The following is a 21,073-nucleotide window of genomic DNA, read 5'->3' as shown; positions in this document are numbered from 1 at the left end:
TGCACTAACTGCAGCCTCCGTACAAAGAGTGAGGGGCACCCCACATACTGTAGAGTGCATTGCAGCAACCCAGTCTTGAAGTACAGTGGTACCTCGGTTAAATACGCTTCAGGTTACAGACTCCGCTAACCCAGAAATAGTGCTTCAGGTTAAGAACTTTGCTTCAGGATGAGAACAGAAATTGTGTGGTGGCGGTGCGGCGGGGGCACGGTGGCAGCGGGAGTCCCCATTAGCTAATGTGGTGCTTCAGGTTAAGAACAGTTTCAGGTTAAGAATGGACCTCCGGAACGAATGAAGTACGTATCCAGAGGTACCACTGTAATCAATGCATGAACTTCTGTGGCAAGGTTTCTCCGGTCCAGAAATGGCTTTAGCTGTTGAACCAGCCACAGTTGGTAAAAGGCATTTCCAGCCACTGAGGCTACCTGAGCCTTCAGTGACAGAGCTGGATGGAGAAGCACCTCCAAACTGTGAACCTGCTCCTTCAGCAGGAGCGCAACCCCATCCAGAGTAGGCAGCAGGCCAATATTTCAGGTGCAGGAGCTATTGGTTCACAGTACCTCAGTCTTGCCAAGATTCAAGCCATAGCTGTCAACCTTCCCCCTTTTTGCGGGAAATTCCCTTATTCCAGCACAGTTTCCCACTGCTATCCCGGATTGTTAGATATCCCATAGACTGTCCCCGGGACAGGTGAGGCTGCTGATCCCTTATTTTCAAATCTGAAAGTTGACACCTATGATTCAAGCTCTGCTTGTTTTTAAAAATAAAAATAAAACCACAAAATATAAAAACAACAACCCAATAACGACCCCACCCAAAAAACCCCCACATTTCAAGCTTATAGGTCTCTACGTGCATCAAAATCAACCAAAGGTCTGGTTAAAAAGGAACGTTTCTGCTTGGCACCTAAAGGTGTATTATGAAGGCTCCAGGTGAACTTCCAGAGGAGAGCATTCTCGTTTTGCCACTCTCCGGACCTCTTGAGGAGGAGGCAGATAAAGGAGGGCCTCAGAAGGTGAATGAATGGCTTTTATTATTACAGTCACAGACCAGTTCCGGCTCACAGTATCAGGAAAATCATAAAAAACAACAGGAATACATTGAATCACAGTTAGGTATAACAGAGACAATTCAGATATAGCGGCAGTTAAAAATATGTATTAATCTGTATGTGTGACATCATCAAAAATGTTGTTGCTGCATGCCAGCCCAATCCATTTGCCCAGAAGGCACCATCACTTCTTTTGTTATACTAAGAATGATGGTCCATAGGTGGGAGCCATGGCCAGTTCTATCACATGCTTGATTAGTTCAGCAATGGAATTGAATCCTCCATTACATTTTAATCCTCGCTGGATCCAGGACCCCAGGAATTACACAGGGCTCGAGTATCATACAGACTGAACCCCCCCAAGGTTACAATAGTTGTATTTAGACGTGTTGGTATAGAAAGGGTTTCCGGCTGAAGGGACAAAAAAATGGAGACAACGATGGAGGCATTGTGGAAGATTTTTGCAGCCCAGCATTTTGAATGGAGGGCTTAAAAACCTCACAGTTTCTTAATTGCTAGAGAAGGCTCTGTGAGGTCACTCCCCCTCTCCTCCTGAGAGACGAGCTGGGTGACTGAGCAGCCTCGCACCTAGATTTTTCCGTAACGAAAGCTTTCTTCCTATTCCTCTCTCTCTCTCTCCCTCTCTCTCTCCTCTCTCTCTCCTTTGTGGAACACGTGTCTGAGCCCCTTCCTGAACCCAGACTCCATTTTGGAACTGACTTTGTAATTTTGTACTCAGTTGTCTACCTGCATTGCTTTTGCTGTGGCGCTCAGATCTATGACTAAGACCTTGTATTATGGAAGTAGTAAACCTTTTAAAACTTGTGCGACATGTGGCTCAATTCATTGCCAGAGGGGTAGAGATGGGAGAGCACATTGTCAGTGCCTAATACTGGGATATTTAAAAGGCCTAGCAACCTAAATTTCCTGTGCTTTGCAAACGCAGATACATAACTGAACAAGTTTCTGCATGCTTTTTAAACTACCACTTCCACCCTCATGACTCCCATGAAAAGAGGATCAGAATCAATCTCCCTCCATTTGCAGAGGGCTGAGGAAAATGACAGTCCTTTCCCCTTAACTCATGGTGAGTTCCATGAGACGGCATTCCTTTTTCCTTACTCCTTCCCGGTGAGGGCAAGGAGCCTCTGTGCCTCGTTTCTGCAGTTGATGGCTCTGAGGACCTCGGCCGTCACCTGCACAGCATAATCTTCCAGGTAGAAACTCAGAAGGTGGTGGCTTAAGTCCACCGCATCTGCCTTCTCCAGTGTCCCTAGGGGGATGTTGTCATAGCCCTCCCTGAGGGGGAACTCGTTGAGCTTGAGCTTGAATCTCTTGAGTTCATCCTCCCGCAAGTTCTCCAGCGTGGACATCAGGCAGTCTGCGATGGTCTTCTCCATTGCCCTGTAATGCCACCCCCAGCAGCAAGGAAAAGCAGGCACAAATCAAGAGAAGCTCAGCAAATGGACCTGGGAATGAGGCAGATCATTAGAAGATACTGCCAACTTCCACAACTAGGAATGACACTGAGGGGAAGAGGTTGGCTGCTACATGGAGCCAAAATGGGATAAAGGAGGTCAAATGACCTGTATTTCAACGTTATACTGCTGCCTGACCATTCTAGCACTGGGAGGGCTGAGAAGCAGAATTCCCTTCATCAGCTCTGCTATGAAAGGCTGGCTCCATCATGCCTGTTATGTTTTGCTGGAAGCCGCCCAGAGTGGCTGGGGCAACCCAGCCAGATGGGTGAGGTAAAAGTACAGTGGTGCCCCGCAAGACGAATGCCTCGCAAGACGAAAAACCCGCTAGATGAAAGGGTTTTCCGTTTTTCGATGCACTTCGCAAGACGAATTTCCCTATGGGCTTGCTTCGCAAGACGAAAACGTCTTGCGAGTCTTGCGATTTTTTTCGCTTTCCCCCCCTTTTTCTAAGCCGCTAAGCCTTTAATAGCCGCTAAACCGCTAATAGCGCTAATCCGCTAAACTGCTAATAGGGTTGTTTCGCAAGACGAAAAAACCGCTAGACGAAGAGACTCGCGGAACGGATTATTTTCGTCTTGCGAGGCACCACTGTAATACAATGGTACCTTGCGATAAGAACTGAATTTGTTCTGGAGGCCCGTTCTTAACCTGAAACTGTTCTTAACCTGAGGTACCATTTTAGCTAATGGGGCCTCCTGCTGCCGCCGCACCGCCACCACACGATATCTGTTCTCATCCTGAAGCAAAGTTCTTAACCCGAGGTACTATTTCTGGGTTAGCGGAGTCTGTAACCTGAAGCGTCTGTAACCTGAAGCGTCTGTAACCCGAGGTACCACTGTATATTATTATTATTGGTCTTTACTTTGCAACTGGGGCTCTCTCCTAGTGGAGTGTGTGTTCAGCCCCAGCTTTTTAATCTAGGTACCCAGCAATTTTCCTCTTGTTAATACACACACACACACACACACACACACACGTCACAGGAATTAATATATTTTCCCATCTCCTTCAAGAGAAATGGGTTAATCCCTACCTGATTTCTGCAGCACGGCCTGAGTCAGTTCTCTGGGATGGTGTATGGGGCAGTGAGTAGCCACAATCACCTGGAAAGGAGAGAGAGAGGATATGAATGAAGCAAGCAGGAACTATAAGAAATTGATGACGATGGGAGATGAGTTATTGGGAGCCCATGCACTGGATTCCTCTGGCATGTCTAGATAGCTGAGTTCAGCCAAACTTTAAAAACCTAGGTGTTTTTAAAGATCTTGATCAGGCAGCAAAGAACATGATGAAGCCAGGTCAGCTTGTCTAGGAAGGCTCTTCCATGACATTACAAATGTTACTTTTTATTATTATTCTGCCATGTGTGTAGTGCTGTATCACCAGTTGCGCTGTGCCACCTTGGGAGGGAGGTGGGATATAAATACAGGGAAATAAAACTTGCTTACCTTGTACTGGGAGTAGAATAGAGGAATTCATCTGACCTGGATCTAACTCTTCTGCAAGAGAACAGGAAAGAGGCAGTCAAAGAGGGACTGTGACTGGGATGCTCTTTGCCGTCCTGCCTCCCAACCTACAGCCCAACCTTGTGATCTTCCCTCGGTCAAAACACACCTTGTTTCACATGGGCCTTCCAGATGAGCTCATTTGTGTGCTTCTCCACCAGCGTGAAGCTGAACTTCTCTTGCATTTGCTCAGCAGACAGCTCCACGTACTGCTGCAGCTTCTCAGCATCCAGGTATTGAAACTTCACTTCCTGCGGGAGAGCGGGAAACCTCTGTAGTTGTGAATGTGGCTTAGCCCCGCCCATGATTCCAAGAGAGTCCAATTAAAGGGCGAGCAGGGGTCCTGGTTCCTTCCCATTCTCATGCGTCACAGCTTAGCTCTGCATTGACAGAATTTTTCATCATCTTTTGTCTCACCTCAGGCCAGATTGTGACGTCGTCTAAGGTCTGCACAAAGATGGGAGTGCCAATCTTCAGACTTTTCAGGGTCCCAGGGGGTTTCTCTATTCTCCGTGAATGGCAATTTGCTTCATGCTCATCCACAGCCTGGGAAGGGCAAACAAGGTCACTTTTGAGACATGCAAAGAAGGCAGCAAGCTCCTGCAATACTGGGTCCCTTTCAAATAGGGTGAAGGGCATTTGGAGCAGAAGCTCAGCTCTTTTACTTGAAGCCCCACAACTTTCTTGGCATTGTTACAGTAGATAAGGCAGGGATAGGGAATCTGCTGCCTTCCAGGTGTTGTTGGCTTTCCTTCAGCCCCAGCCAGCATAGGGCAAGGATGGTGGATGTTGTTGTCTAACAACACCTGAAAGGACACAGGTTCTCCATCCACAGGGCAAGGAAGACTAAACTGCTTTGGCACTAGAAACTATAATGGGGACAGGAGATTTATTGGCCACATGAGAAACTGAAGTTGGGGCTCTTGGATTGGCTACCTTGAACTGTGACACAGCAGAGAGCTACCAGCAACCCTGGGTCAGTCTCCTGATAAGACAATGCAGGAACCCACAGAAGGAATTATACTTCAATATTACCACGAAACATAAGGCAACATTTCTAGGAGCAGTTGAAATTGACAAGGCAAAATAACAGTGTGCTTTATCTCCAACATGCCAACATTGCAAACCAGGAGGGATGTTTTCCTCAAAGAGCTCATAAGTACAGTGGTACCTCGGTTTAAGAACAGTACCGGAAATAGTTTCCTGGTTTGAGAACTTTGCCTCGGTCAAAGAACGGAATCCGAATGGCGGAAGATTGTGCGTGAGATTGTATGGGAAAAATACCGAATAACAGAAACAATCTTGCTTAAAATATATATAGGAAGTGCAGTGTAAGCGATGGAAGTCAATCAATGAAATTTTATTATTGAGATATTTGTAGAATAAATTTGGAGGAAATTCTTCCAACTTTTCTTCTTTTTCTCCTTATCTTTGCTTTTTCTTTTTTCTTTTGTTCCTTTTCTTCTTTTTTGTTCTTTTTATATATGTGTGTGCTTATCTGAAATATATATGTATGTATTTACAATATTTTGCTTATATTTTGTAATAATTATGTTAAATAAAATGTAAAAAATAAAATAAGGTCCCTTACAAATCTGAATAATAGGATTGATAACTAAAAAAAGGGGGGAGCGCGCCCCATTTTAAAAACGGTTTCAGTTTAAGAACGGACTTCCGGAATGGATTAAGTTCGTAAACCGAGGTACCACTGTACCAAGTCTTTTGCTAAATGAGCTAAGGGGAATTTGCTCTTCATGAAATGTGTTTTCTCTGAGGGAAGCCCCACTGGCTTCAGTGTAGCATAAATATATTCCATTTTCACAGTTTGGCAACAACTGCTAACTGGTTCTCTAGGCAAGACCTTTAGCCATTAGCAAGGAGACTGCCAAACAAATGAAAATTGTTTATTTCAATATTGAAAAGTTCACTTTTAGTAAACACCACTGTTGTTGGGAACCAAAGTAACCTCATGAAGGGCAGCTGATAATCGCATCTCTGGTGGCATTTTCATGTCGGCTATAAGTTTGTGCTATAAGTGAGAGCTGGACCAAAAAGAAAGCTGATTGCTGAAGAATTGATGCTTTTGAATTATGGTGCTGGAGGAGACTCTTGAGAGTCCCATGGACTGCAAGAAGATGAAACCTATCTATTCTTAAGGAAATCAGCCCTGAGTGCTCACTGGAAGGACAGATCCTGAAGCTGAGGACTAAACAAAAACAACAAGTTTGGTAAATTAGCTGAAGCCCAACTAAAGCAGTTCACTAACAACGGCACATCCTGGTGCATGATTTTTGCATTGCTATTGTGGCAGGATTAGTATGATCCAGGCAATCTGGAATGCAAATCAAACTTGGGGGTTCCCGCTTACCTTTATCAGGGAGGGGTCATTGGGTAAGAGGTATAGGTGGAATATTGGTATTTTGAATCGAAGTATCTGATAGAGCCTTGCCACAGTGTTGATCTTTTGATTAAACATCTTTTTGAAAACGATTCCAAGGGAAGAGAACTTGGGGTTTTCCAGCACAATGTGATGAGGCTCCACTCGGTCTGGCTTCTCCAGCTTCATCTCCCCTTTGACAAAATGCGCAATGTAGACCCCGGAATGGTCTTCAGCTAAAAAGGAGTGCAAAGGAAGCATAGATAAATGTGTTACAAGTGTGGACTTGACTCTGGGGGATAACAGGGCTGGCCCAGCACATTGTGCCACTGAGGCAAAACAGAAAGTGCCGTCCTCATGCTGCCTCCTCCCCAACCCCCAGCCGACACGGCCTCCTCCCGTGTCCTCCTCTGCTGTTTCCCCCCTGACAAAAGACAAGAAAAGGAGTTAAAAAAGGAGGTCAAAAAATGGTCTGCAGGGGGAGGAAGCCAGAGCAGGTAGCGGCATGGAGGAAGAGTCCCAAGCCTGCCACACCTGAGGCAACGGCTTCACCTCCCTCATGGCTGGACTGAGTGACAAAGCTCATCACTTCAGCCTGCCTGTTTCATGCAAGTATTTATGTTGTCATCATCATTCTTCTCAATTAAAATTTGTTTATGTCATTTTATGGAATAATATCCTCTCAAGGCAGCTTGCAAACAAAATATGATAAACCACGGGAAACAATGGGAATAGCACAGTTAAAATATATAGTGGAACCTCAGTTGGTGAATGTACCGTATTTTTCGCCCTATAGGACGCACCGGCCCATAGGACGCACCTAGATTTTTTGGGGGGGGGGGAAATAAAGGGAAAAAATTTATTCCCCCCCCCAGGCGCGGTGCTGGGGCGGGGGAAGCTCGGGCTTCCCCCACGTCAGCCCCCAGAACAGGACCCAGAGCGATGCCGAAACTGCGTGCAGCTTTGGCATCGCTCTGGGAGCTTGCGGGGCTGGAGGAGGGGAAAGCGGAGCTTCCCCCTCCCCCCTCCCCCAGCCCCCAGAACGGGACCCAGAGCCATGTGGAAGCTGCGTGCAGCTTTGGCATCGCTCTGGGAGCTTGCGGGGCTGGAGGAGGGGAAAGCCCTCCGCCAGCCTTCTAGCCAAGTCAGGGGACAGCGGGAAAGGCGTGGTGCGCCTCCCGCTGTCCCCCGAGTTTGCGGGGCTGGCGACGGGGAGGAGCAGGCTTCTCCCCCCCCCCCGCCAGCCTTCTAGCCAAGTCAGGGGACAGCGGGAAAGGCGCGCTGCGCCTCCCGCTGTCCCCCGAGTTTGCGGGGCTGGCGACGGGGCTCTCCTGAAGCCTGGAGAGCAAGAGGGGTCGGTGTGCACCGACCCCTCTCGCTCTCCAGGCTTCAGCGAAAGCCTGCATTCGCCCCATAGGACGCACGAACATTTCCCCTTCATTTTTGGAGGGGAAAAAGTGCGTCCTATAGGGCGAAAAATACGGTAATCTGTTCCGGAAGACCGTTCAACTTCTGAAACGTTTGACAACCGAGACGCAATTGCCAGTCAGACAAAATGTGAAAAAAATGGAGAAAAGTGCTTCAGAAGCCGTTTGACTTCCAAGGTGCGTTTGAAAACAAGCATTCACTTCTGGGTTGTCAGCGTTCAAAAGCTGAAATGATCAACTTCCGAAGCTTTCGACAACCAAGGTTCCACTGTAGCACAAAAATGATACAAGACACAGGAAAGCCAGCACTATTGAGCCATGGAACCCCATAGCGTTCTTCGCCTGTCCATGCAAGTTATTCCTGTTTAGGATCTCCTCTTACGGTTATACACTTGGAAGATTTCCTTCCCTCCACCCTACCTGAAAGAGACAGGAAGTGAGGGATGTGAATGGCTGTCACAGCCTCCACTAAATCCACTTGAATGTTGAGCAGAGGGCCAGCGACATGCAACTCCTCAGTGTTCTGTTCTTCCAGGTGCTTAGGCCACGAATCAAAGTACAGTGGTGCCTCGCAAGACGAAATTAATTCGTTCCACAAGTTTTTTCTTCTTGCGAGTTTTTCGTCTTGCGAAGCATGGTTTCCCATAGGAATGCATTGAAAATCAATCAATGCGTTCCTATGGAGACCGTCCGGGGACAGAGGGGAAGCGCCGTGCGCCTTCCCCTCTGTCCCCGGACCTGTTTAAAGCAAGGGGCAGCGGGGAGAAGATTGCTTCTCCCCGTTGCCTGCCCCGCAATCTCCGGGGACAGAGGGGAAGGCGCGCGCGCCTTCCCCTCTGTCCCCAGACCTGTTTTAAAGCAAGGGAAGGGAGAAACACCATAACCAGACACTGGAGAGACCTGTCAGGAGTAAGCATGGACCAATGGTACCAAATAGTATGGGAAACAGCCCTACTAGAAAAATTAACTAACAAACTGAAACTGACACGGGGACAAACAGAAGAAGACGCCTTCACCCCGGTATGGCTCCCCTTTATCACATACACAGCCCAACAGGACAGTGACAATAATCCACCAACAGCATACAAATCAATATGGCTAACCTGATCCAAAACACCCACCCACCCCACCCACACATGAAAACAAAGATCACCACAGCCAATCACAAGCAAACAATCACACCCTAGGCCAACCCCAACCTCTCTCACCACCAAAGGAACACAAGTGAACAACACAAGCAACGCTGACACCAAACTCTACATACATTAAACATAATAGAAACACCGCCACCCGACCCCACCCCTATCCATCCTCCCTCCCTCCACCCCCTCTCTTTTTTCTTTTTTCTTTTCTTCTCAACAAATGAAACGGATTTGTAAAAATGTTACATGGGGAAAAAAAAAATACGAGGCACTACACTTCTGTAAAACAAGAAAATCCTGAATAAAATATATATTAAAAAAAAATAAAAAAAATAAAAAATAAAGCAAGGGAAGGGGCATCGGGGAGAATCGCTTCTCCCTGTTGCCGCCCCTTGGTTCAAAAGGGGTCCGGGGAGAGAGGGGAAGGCGCGCGCGCCTTCCCCTCTGTCCCCTCTTTTGAAGCAAGGGGCAGAGGGGAGAAGATCGCTCCCCGTTGTCCCCGGAGATTGCGGGGCTGGCAACGGGGAGAAGCGATCTTCTCCCAGCCGCCCCTTGCTTCAAAAGAGGTCCAGGGACAGCGGGGAAGACGCGCTGCGCTTCCCCGCTATCCCCAGAGCTTGCGGGGCAAGCTTCGTTTTGCGAAGCAAGCCCATAGGGAAATGCGTCTTGCGAAGCGGCTAAGAAAACGAAAAACTCCTTCGTTCTAGCGAGTTTTTCGTCTTCCGAGGCGTTCGTCTTGCGGGGTACCACTGTAGTATGTTAGCGTCACAGCTTCTCTCACCTCACATATGAGATCCGAATCTAAACAAGAGAAGGAGCCAGCCTTTGTGGAGCTCACTCTGAATGGCACAAAGGGAAAGATGAAAGAAGAAGTGGGTTGAACATGGATGAAGAGAACTTCTTCTGCTGTTCTAATCAATCTTTCTTCAAAGAGACCCTTCATATGCCAAGTAAGGAGGTGAAAAGTTTAGGGAAGGAAATTGCCTGGGTAAACATCGCTCTGTTGCATTCAAGCATTTTGCCATAGAGAAACACTTTCACTAAGAGACAGTCTAATAAATAAAACACGTTTTCTTCCGATACGGGAAAGGTGACTTTTAAGTGCTCAAGTGGGTGCAAAGTAAACTTGTTAGTAGCTACTCACCTTGTTTTCACCAGTGTTTTGGTGTCTGTTAGCATTTCAGTGAAAATTCTCACAGCAAATATTCTACAACATGTACCCCTTTTTGCTCTAAAAACTGGACCTAGCCCCCCAAAAAAACTTCTTTCAAGTAATTGGGAGAGACTCAGGTGTAAAAAAAGTGGACCAGTCACCATCACATCTAGTTTGCCCCATAGTCAGCACTCCTGTTTGTTATCTGAATGGGTCAAGAGCTGGTGAAAAGCAGGATAGAATTCAGATGGGGAGCATTTATTTATTTGATTTAGCTTCCTTACTTGCTCTTTTCCGCAAGGGCCCAGGGCAGGTTACAACAATGAAATATACAATTATGAAAACAAAACATTTAGAACCAACAGGTAAGGAGAAGTGTAAAATCAGTTTAAAAACAGTTCCATATTTTTTTAAAAATTATATAAGCATTTTAAAAATTCATATACAAAAGCATTTGAAAGTACTTCCAATGCAGGTGGAGACTGAGATGAAGATCTAAACTCTTTTTGGAGGAAGAAGGTCTTCAGAGCTACATCACCTGTCCAATGTGTAATGGGAGAGGATTCCAAAGGGTCAGAATCCCAAAATTCAATTCACAGTATCAACTGTTCCCTGACGTGAGAAATCCTTAAAAGATCCAAGAGAAATTTCACACACCTGTATTTTTTGTGACCCCCTTCTGAGTCACAAACCATGTCTGGTTTGATTTTTTCTGGAACCTCCTACAAGAAAATGGTAACCATTAGTGTGGAGGGCAGATCTCTTTTCTCATCTGAAAACAGGGTATTCTTGTCTGTATCTGACACCCCTGAGCCTAGGGTTTGCCGATCGGAAGGTCCGTGGTTCAAATCCCCACGACGGGGTGAGCTCGTTGCTCTGTCCCAGCTCCTGCCAACCTAGCAGTTTGAAAGCAAGTAGATAAATAGATACCACTCTGGCAGGAAGGTAAATGGTGTTTCCATGCGCTGCTCTGGTTTCACCAGAAGTGGCTTAGTCATGCTGGCCACATGACCTGGAAAAACTGTCTGCGGACAAACGTCGGCTTCCTCAGCCAGTAAAGCACGATGAGCGCCTTAACCCCAGAGTCATCTGCAACTGGGCTTAACTGTCAGGGGTCCGTTACTTTTTTAATATGTGTGAGACTGCACATGCACGCATCATGCCGAACCCAGAAGTGACTCAGAAATGTCACCTGTCTAGAGGCATCCTTTGAAAATGAACAGCAAGTTCATTAATTAATGTACACAATGAATTAGAAATTCAGATTCAAAACCTTTGCTTTAAAAGTACCATGGGTGATGCAAATGATTAAAACTGCATCCTCTTACCTCACTGGGGCACCAGCTACCCCGGCCACTTTCCCCAGAACCTGCCGGGTTTTCCATCTCTGTGCTGCTTCCTTCCTCTGCAAACAGGGGGGATTCTAACTGTAGCCCTGAGTGGCCAGGAGTCTGGACTGGATCTTGCCCCGAGCCTGTAAAAGAAATACAACTCTTTACCTGAATTGATTGTTGCAAGGAGGAAGGAGGAAATTGCATTGTCCTTGGACTCTAAGCCAAACTCACCACGTATTGCAAGCAGCAGATTCTGGATGGAACCCGGATGTTCCATTTCTACACATTCAAGGAACCTGCAACAAGCTTGCTCCCCCCTTCCCTGGATCATACGCAGCAATTTTTTACTTTTCTCCTTGGAGTCTTCCTCTGCTTCCAGCAAGTCCCAGAATTCTTTCCGTGTGATAATATAGCGAGAGTATAACACATGTAAAATGTCCCTTCCAAGAATCTCAATTAATTCTTTCCTTCCCTTGCAGATAATCTTCTTAGCAGAGATTGCGACTCCTTCCAGTGGCCTGTTGCAGAAATGTTCCATTTGTTTTAGGCATCAGGAGAGGGGAAGAAATCTGGTTAGGATACAAGCTGGGCCTGAGGTTCCCCACGCCTGGTCTCCTGCCCTCGCCGAACCTCTCGGCCATCTCTCATCTGCCACCCTGAAAACATGCTTAAATAATCCATAATGAAAAGAAACTATGATGTAATTTGCCACCACTTTAATAACTGTCAAGTATATATCTCGTCTTTGTGGTCCATTTTGCATCTTTCTCCAGGTTGTACCCCATTGCCTGGCCTTAGTGGCATTTTCTGCTTGCAAAGCATGACCAATGGCCGAACATACAGAAGCTTGAACTGGCTGGCAGGTTGCCCTCTGGCCTCACACCCGAGATTTCTTCAAGGATGAGTCTCCCCACATTGACCAGGAAACTTTTACCTACCACCCAAAAACTTAGCACGGTCCACCCTAGGAACAGATTTGCCCATCCTTGTTTCTAGTTGCATCTCCCTCCCAAGGAAATTGCTAATGTTGCCTCATGCCAACTAACGAGAAATGCTGCAGACAGGAGTCCTAGCCCTTTCTCTGTAAGCTGCCAAGCAAAATAGCAATGAACTTACCACACTTTTTCCTTTCCCACCTCTCTCTGCATTCTGTCCACATCAGCGGGCATGACCAGGTCATCTGCGAGTGGGAAAGATCCATACCAGTTGTTTATTCCCCCATAGTCTTATTTGTTTAATTCCCCCCCAAAAAAACATTTATTGGTGCAAAACTATTTATGTTCTTAATCTCCATCCAATGCCCGGGGGGGGCACACTGACTCCCCACCCCAAATATATTTCCAGTGTGTATGGCAAGTGGGAGTGGAGTTGAATGCAGAGTCCATATAATGTCTGTGTTGTCAAAGCAGGCTTGACTGCATCCAAACCACACAATCGGAAGTTATTCAAAGGCGGGAGAATTTATCTGTGCAGCAAATGTTGGCCCCTTCCGATTGAGTAAACAAGACAATTTCTCCTCCTTGAATAAGCTATGGGTTTGATTTTCAATTTTAAGCAATATATAAAGTAAAACTGTTACAAAAAATATGGGGGGGGGGTTGTAAATTGTCTAGAAGAAACTATTTCAACTCACTGCACTGAAAATTTGTGGGAAATAACCTTTGTGGAAAATGCCGTTTAATTTCCTGCCTCCCTCCTCTTCCTTTCTTTCACATAGTTTGGCTATTACAGTGGTACCTCAGGTTAAGAACTTAATTCGTTCTGGATGTCCATTCTTAATCTGAAACTGTTCTTAACCTGAGGTAACACTTTAGTTAATGGGGCCTCCTGCTGCCGCTGCGCAGCTGCCGTGCGATTTCTGTTCTCATCCTGAAGCAAAGTTCTTAACCTGAGGTACTATTTCTGGGTTAGCGGAGTCTATAACCTGAAGCATCTGTAACCTGAAGTGTCCATAACCCGAGGAACCACTGTATTGGCATAGGCAGACACCCTTAACGGTATTTTGTGCCCCCCCAAAAGCATTGGGCTGGACACAACTCAATGCCACCTTGTAGAGGATGGTGAGCATATCATCTGAAGTGACCCTGAGCTTATTTTGGGGTACACATGTTCACTTCCTCTTTCTTTTTCTACATATTGTGGATATTTGGTGTGACCCAAAACTTCTTGCGGGGTTCAAATCACCACATAGCAATGATGAGCATTGTTCAAAACCAATGGCTATTGATTCCCAAATTCCTTACCTTCCCTGTCTGCCTGCAGCTCACAGTTGATGGCTTTCAGAACTCTGGCCGTCACTTCCAAGGCATAATCCGGGCCATAGTAGACGAGGAGCAGCTGGCTGAGGTCCGAAACACTTGCTTCCTCCAGCAACTCCTTTGAAATATTCACAAAGCGCTTCTTGATGGGGAAATGGTGGAGTTTGCCCTTGAACCTCTTTAGCTTAGACTCCTTCAATATTTTCAGAGTGTTCAGTAGAAAGGTATGTGAAGGCCATGCTCTTCTCACTGTTTTGCATAATAATATTGATGGGGGGGGAATCCAGTGAGCCCACCACATTTACCAACATAAAATACAGTATTTCCCCTTCCCCTTCCCTTCCTAGCAGTTTCAAAGTCATTCATTCAAGGTTGGGCTGACTGGGGAAGGGATGTGGCTGAGAAGCAGGCCACATGCTTTGCATGCAAAGGCCCCAGGTTCAATGCTGGATGGACCAATTAAGATATTAGATGGGAGCTTCTGGCGTTCCAGAGGGTCTGGGAAGGCCTGCAAGCTTTCTGAACTTATTACAGGCCTGTTGTTAAATATTTGCAGTGCTGAAACAGGAGCGGAATAAGACTCTGCCTTCTGCATAGGACAACCTGAACCCCAAGTCCAAAGGACTGAGGCAATTCCTTTCCTTCGTTTTTGCTTTTCTGTGTATCCTAAGGGTGCTGAAGGTATTTGTAACGCCTTAAGGAATAATACTCTTTACTCAAGTCAGAGGTGCCAACTTGAATAAAACATTGGGGGGGGGGTAAGCAGGTAAGCCCCATCCCTGCATAATCATAGCCAGGATTTATGTTAGGGGAGGGCAGGACTTTTGTTGGGGGGAGGGAGACCCGATCTATCTGTGACGCAATTGGTCAGTTAAGTATTTTTATTTACTGACTTGACTTGGTGGGGAGGCTGCCCTCCTGCGCCCCCCTGGCTACCCTTATGGCCAAAGACCTCCTCGGGCCCCTAGGACAGGGGTCTGCAACCCGCAGCTCCGGAGCCACATGTGGCTCTTTTACACCTTTGCCGCGGCTCCGGGGCGGATACTAGCGAGGGGAGGAGGCGCATTGTGCGCCCCGACACTCCCCACTGTGGCGGGCGCTGTACTGGCTGTGATGTCGCATGGGGGCGGTGCGTGCATTAGTCACGCACTGTCCCGACGTCACCTTCCCGCCCGCTGTCAGATCGCAGCTCCGGAGATATATTTGTTTTAAATGTCGCAATGGTTTTGCGGCTCCCAGTTTTTTTTCCTTCGGAAACGGGTCCAAGTGGCTCTTTTTGTCTTAAAGGTTGCAGACCCCTGCCCTAGGAGGTGGCTTCTGTGTATCTGATTGCTATCAGCAGGCTTTGCATATGAAGGCACGTGCAGCCAAGAAATCTGCTGCCAGGGCAGACTCAACTCCTGCGACGATCGGGACGCACGCAGGTTTACCTGGCCTGGTGAATGAGAGGACCAGGCTGCTCGCCTCGTCCTTGCCATCGATGTCCCTCGGTGCGTCGGCCATCCCGTCCAGGACGCAGTGTGGGAGCTGATCAACAGGTCTGTAAGGCGCCAAGCAGGATACGCTTCGGGGAAATGGGCATAGCCTTTCAGGACAGGGATCCCGCGGAGTTTGCCCGTGAACTTCTTCGGGTCGCCCTCGCCCAGACCCGGCAGGGTCTTCAGCAGCGGGCACGGGAGACCGAATCTTCCCGAGGGCGACTGGGCAGCGGGAAGGGGTAAAACCATAGCTAGTTGCTGGCCCCTTCCACCAAAAGTCGCGAGGCTGCAGAGGTCGCAGCATCAAAAAACAAGCAAGGGAAGAAGGAAGGAAGTGGGCGGGGCTGCAGTCCTCAGAAAGCACCGTCGCTGCGGCTTGGAAACAGGGACCTACACCCACATCAATACACCTGTTTGATACGTCAGATAATTTTCACATGTGGTCATTTTGATTAATTAAAATAGCACTCTTATCATACTATTCAAAAGCTGCTCAACAACTTTCCCACAAGAGTCTCATTGCTCCCTTGATGACACGCAGCACAGCATATGATTGCAAGCCATTGGAAGACTCTGATTCAGTGGTTGGGACATTTGCTTTGTATGCAGAAGGTCCCAGGTTCAATCCTTGGGGTCTCCAGCTAGGGATGGGACAGCCTTTCTTGAAATCCTGGCGTCTCTGTCACTCAGTGACAGCAACATGGAGCTAGAGTGTAGCTTGGTAGTAAGGAGCTTCCTGCATATCTGTGTAGTTTAAAAGATCAGCAAGTTTTCTGACCTTTCAGGTCCGTTTTAAAATATCTGCATGAAAGAAAAAAAAGACCCTGCCTTCTTCTGAAAAGACAAACTGAACCCCCAACTCCAAAGGGCTGTGAGCCAATTCCTTTCCACCATTTTGTAATGGAGGAAACAGCAACTTAACCCACCCAGCCCAAACGCTGTACAGTACTCAAGTTTCCTCTCTTAATCGATCCTTAAAGGAAACAGACAGGCAGGCGCTCCATTGTTTTTTGGGGTGGGGAGGAAGTGCAACAGAAACAGTTTACCAGAAATCATGTGTTATCTTGGAACCCATGTCACATGGAGACTTTCAGTTTCTGCTCTCTGCCTTTAAATATAGGGGAGGCACAAATGTTTGCTAGCTGGAGCTGAGAAGTCTTTTTGCTGCTCCTACAGAGAAAAGAAGGTCGGTTCTATTCCTTTCTACCAGAGATGCAAAGCATACAGATCTTATGTGAATGCTTAGAGTTTTTGTACATTTCACAAACTCTTCCTTCTTAAATGGAATTTCCAATTGTGATAGATCCAGCCCTACATTTGGGGTGATATTAGTATCCACTGTGTGTCCAAATCAGTGGTCCTTTCTGTAGCAAATATCTCTATCCATCATCATCATCATCATCAAACCTTTATTGGCATCACATACAAACATTCAGAATAAAAAGGCCAGTGCGATTTCATCGCCATTTCAACAATACAGTCATTTGCCAAAGGGAAGAAGAGGCGAGCAATCTATTTCATCTCTATGGGTCTTGTTACCGGAAAATCCGAGGGCTCCCTTGGACAAATGAAGACACCGACCAGAGCAATTCAGAGCAAAACAGCAGCCAGTAGGCTTGGTCTTTATTTTGAAGAAGACTGTCGCGACAGGGCTCCCACCGTCCACGAGGTGAAGCAAGATGGAAGCCCCGAACAAAGGGAGACCCTAACTTTTATTAGTTGCTAATCCCCTAAGCTACACCCTCAGAATTACATCATATTTACATCATGATTGTATTAAAAATAGGAGGAGTCGGGGAGGGGTTACACAGGTAATCCGAGTGTCCTGACACCTGGCCGGAGCCTCCTTCCCCCTCCCCGCATGAGTCATGTTAAAACAAAGGAGAAAGGCGAAGTTTTCCTGCCCCCTGAGGGGAATCCGGTCACAGTTCCTTTGTGAAAGTCCGTGCGGAATACACTAGAGCAGGCAGTCCATTGTATCCTTGATAGCCTTCTGTCTGAACCCATCACGATGGCTATCAAGGTTGTCACGTCTACCTGGAGGGAGCGCAGGGTACGTGACTGCTCGGTCAAAGGATTATGGCCGCTTGATATCAGGCCACCCCCCTTTGATAGTCTTTGTAATATCCAGCAGAATAAAAGTGGTCCGGTGAAAATCCGAAGTACGGCTGATTTTTAGTGAATTTATAAAGAATATTGTCCTTGAAGTTCAAAGCACTTTCGCCTTCAGGAAGCAGCTTGCTACATTTTGATTAGATCAGTCACGGTCAATTGAACTCGGAAACTTTGTATTGAGAGCTGTCAAAGGCAAGGGAAAAGAGCGCCTGTAGCCTGCAGTACCTGCGTGGCCGCCGCAAGGGGCGCTGTTCGTTAACGCTGATTGGCTGAGGCGGCCGCTGATTGACCCAGAGTTCGGTCGGCCGGTCTACTCTCAATAAAGATAGGGCTGTGCGGGGAGCTATAGCGGGAAGCTGTCAGGCTAGCGCTTCCTTATTTACGGAAGGCTTTTAAGGGATGGCCCTCTAAAGGGACATCTCCAGGGTCAGGAAGGGGAGATGCGTGTATGTGTGAGTGTGGTGCTTGTGCAATACACGTGTCAATGAGTGGGGGGGGGGGGTTCCGGCGACAGTCTCCATCAAGGGCAGGATCCTGTAGCGTACTGCGACGACAAAAAATCAAATAGAGGAACTTAGCTACTGTCTTGGTGAGCTCCTGGTCTCTCCCCGTAATAAGAAGCGTATAACCTCTGTCTCTGGTTTCCATGTTGGAATACATAGATGGTCTAGAAATTGTTGGCAGAGATCATCATACATTTTACATTTAAGGGCCATGTGAGCTAGAGTTTCCACAGGCTGGGCATCGCATGGGCAGATGCTGTCTCCTTCTGCCATACCCACAAACCTACCCCAAAGGATGTTAGAAGGGTTAGAATTGAACCTAGCCAGCGAAAAAGCCCTTCTTTCTTGCGGGTTAAACAAAAATTGTAAATAATTCCTGCTCCTAAAAGAGTCGAAAATAAAGAGGGGAACATGTTTTTTCTGCAGCTGAGATTAGTTCCTGGTGATCTATGTCCCACAGCCTAGTTTTTAACATGGCCTTGGCAATTGGGAAAGCCACAGCACCCAGGAGATCCTCTGAAAGCCCGAGTTGCCGTGTATTTGTGCAAAACAGTTGTAGCCCTGGGGAAGGGAAGGAGTCTGACAGAACTTTGCTAAGTAAAGTATCTTTGTCTGCTGAAAAACAAATGCTTAGCCAGCATAAAAGAAAACTCGTCCAGGCAACTGTCTCTAGCTTATGTTGGCCTCCCTCTAAACACAGGGCTGCATAAGGTACGCAGCGTGGGACAGCGAAAATCTTAAATAGAAAGGCTGCCTGGACTCGTTCCACTGACTGGGTAAACCCTGACATCCAGGTTGAAATTCCTTAGAGCAGTTGAGCTCTAACTTTAGCATTAAAAACCTTGAGGGCAGAAGGGATGTGTTGGTTACCTCTTGTTGCAAAGAGGCGCAATATGGCCTGCATAGACAGCTTGCTGGCATTTACCGCCCCTGCGCAGTGTGAAGACCACCGGAGCCTGTGATGGAAAGTGATCCCCAAATAGTTGAATTCAAATACCTGCTGGATGTGTTTCCCAGCAAAAACCCAACTATATCTCTTACGAGAATTCCCCAAGACCATTATTTTGCTTTTATCGAAGTTCATACTCCTTTTCATTCTAGACAGATAGTCGATACAGGCATTTAACAAACGCTTTAAGCCGATTCTAGTCCGTGAGAGCAGAATCATATCATCTGCATATAGGAGAATGGGAATTTTTGATGCATTGAGTTTTGGGCTGTGAGCATCCACCAGTTTTAGTAAAGGGGCAAGGTCATTTAAGAAGAGATTAAAGAGAGAGAGAGCAAGAACACAGCCCTGCTTGACACTGAGGCATCTGTTCATAGTCTGCATTTTAATCAAGGCTTATATTTTGATCAGATACCTGTATTCTTAAAATGAGCTTAAAATATATTTTAAAATATCTGTATCTCTCATGCCAGGCAGCATCTCTCATGCCAGGCAGTGAGTGCATCGGCAGATGTGCTCATCTTAAAGAGGGCCCCTGGTTTATTGCGGTCATAAAAAGGCTGAGAAGCGAGGTCACTGACCTTACAAATTACAGAATAATCAAGTTGCAAAAACACAATTATTATGCCTCCCATTTGAGACTTAAGCCAAATGGTGAATTGAAGAAGTTGCTTTTAGAACAGCAGCTGTTTTAGCAGCAAAAGGGGGGCTGTAAACTAAGAGGCTTCTCTCGGAAGTTGCTTTTGGAAACTGTTTTTTTACTAAGTTCCCTTTCTTCTAAAAATATATATATTAATGTATTAAATATATTGGCTTAAATGTAATTATGCAAAGGATTTAGAAAGCAAGAAATTTAGATGTTAGATTCTTATTTCATAGAGACATAGAGTCCTAGAGTTGGAAGAGACCACAGACCCATGCCAAACTTCGGGAAGCACTATCGGAGCACTCCTGACATATGGTTGCCCTCCTGACATATGGTTGCCGGGCCTCTGTTTAAAATGAAATTAAAAACCATCTGGTTTATAGGGAATAGGGAAAGAGGGGCCAAAGGTTATCTGGTAATTAAGGTGCCTTGTAGAGGTTAATGGCTACTTGTTTGCCATTTATAAATAGAAGAAAATATAGCTCTCTGTCTCCCATAAAAGGTAATAGGAAATGGGTGTATCTTTTATGATTGGTCCTAGCAATCAGCCAATAGGAAATTCAACCAGACTGATTGGACAGAGGCAGCCAAAGGAGGAGCAAGGGGACTGGGCTGAGGGAATATAAGTGCTGGCCATGAGGGCTGGAAGGCCAGAGCTTGGTAACCATATACCACTGTGCCTCTCATTTATTTGTCTGACAAATAAATTATTATTTTAATTTCTCTATTGCTGCGTTGAATATTTCATTCCAGCTAAGCGTTAACCACAAGCAGGGTGCTACAACACCTCAGTTTAAAGCAACAGGGTCTGACACCTCGTTCCCTGGAGTTATTCTTATACGACAGGTATTATTTGAGTAAAGCTTTTTAATCAGGTCAAGTAACCTGGGGTCTAAGCCCAGTGACTCCAGTTTGGACCATAACAGCCCCCTTCGACTGAGTCAAAAGCAGCCTTAAGATCTAAAAAGGCCACAAATAGGCCTTCTTTATGGTGCCGTGTGTACTTGGCGGCTAAATGGGATAGCACTATACAGTTACGTAAAGTGGATTTCCCTGGTCTAAACCCTGCCTGCTCTGGGCCTATGATGTTGTTCACGTCAAACCACATAGTTAATTTGGATAATAGATGTTTTGTATACAATTTCCCAATATTTGACAATAGGCCTATTGGTCGATAGTTGGAAGGTAACTTTTTGTCCCCTTTTTTAAAGATTGGGATAATTATGGATTTCTGCCATGAATTAGGCATAATTCCAGTTCTGTCCACCACAGTGAATAGTTCTGCTAGAATCGGAGCCCACCAGTCTGGCTTGGATTTAGTTAGTTCAGACGGGATGGCATCAGGGCCTGCGGCTTTGCCTAGTTTCATTGAGAAATTAAATTTTTGACTTCAGTAATGGAGACAGGGGGCCACTTGACCAGGGTTGAGGAAGGGGCAAGATCTTGGCTGTCTGATGGAATGCAGTCGTCATAAAAGATCGCCTTAAAAAGCTCTACCCAAAGCATAGATGGAATCAATGTCAGTCGGTGCTCTTGAGTCTGTGGGGGGTCTGCAATAGCCTTCCAAAATTTCTTATGATCATTGGTAAGGATGGCTGAAAGCAGCGAGTCCCAGCAAGCCTGGTTGTGTCTTATCTGGCCAAGCTGGATAGAC

The 21,073-nt window shown here is 46.5% G+C and overlaps 2 protein-coding genes across 2 annotated transcripts in view; one reads left to right on the top strand and one right to left on the bottom strand.

Moving 5' to 3' along the window:
- Window positions 1–21,073, top strand: part of LOC308461750 (interferon-induced very large GTPase 1-like) — a 72,211-nt gene that overhangs the window by 27,041 nt on the left and 24,097 nt on the right. The window lies entirely within an intron of this gene.
- On the bottom strand, window positions 1,713–15,239 carry LOC308461761 (uncharacterized protein). Its single transcript, XM_080978900.1, has 14 exons — window positions 15,159–15,239; window positions 13,714–13,977; window positions 12,587–12,650; window positions 11,702–11,988; window positions 11,465–11,610; window positions 10,794–10,858; window positions 9,738–9,822; window positions 8,262–8,400; window positions 6,406–6,650; window positions 4,455–4,583; window positions 4,147–4,288; window positions 3,981–4,031; window positions 3,566–3,635; window positions 1,713–2,455 (listed from the first exon to the last, which is right to left on the bottom strand). The coding sequence occupies exons 1-14, from the start codon at window positions 15,229–15,231 to the stop codon at window positions 2,170–2,172; spliced, it is 2,046 nt and encodes a 681-aa protein (XP_080835026.1). The 5' UTR covers window positions 15,232–15,239; the 3' UTR covers window positions 1,713–2,169.

The sequence above is a fragment of the Podarcis pityusensis genome (assembly GCF_964106645.2).
Source record: "Podarcis pityusensis genome assembly, chromosome: 13".
Lineage (NCBI taxonomy): Eukaryota > Metazoa > Chordata > Lepidosauria > Squamata > Lacertidae > Podarcis > Podarcis pityusensis.
This window is presented reverse-complemented; position numbering and strand designations above follow the sequence as displayed.

Coding starts and splice junctions, on each gene's coding strand:
- LOC308461761 (XM_080978900.1), bottom strand. CDS start 15,231: ATGGCCGACGCACCGAGGGACATCGATGGCAAGGACGAGGCGAGCAGC. Junction 6,651..8,261: donor TCACTTCCTGTCTCTTTCAG/GTAGGGTGGAGG, acceptor ACTCCTTTTTAG/CTGAAGACCATTCCGGGGTC. Junction 4,289..4,454: donor ACGTCACAATCTGGCCTGAG/GTGAGACAAAAG, acceptor GCTCTCCCGCAG/GAAGTGAAGTTTCAATACCT.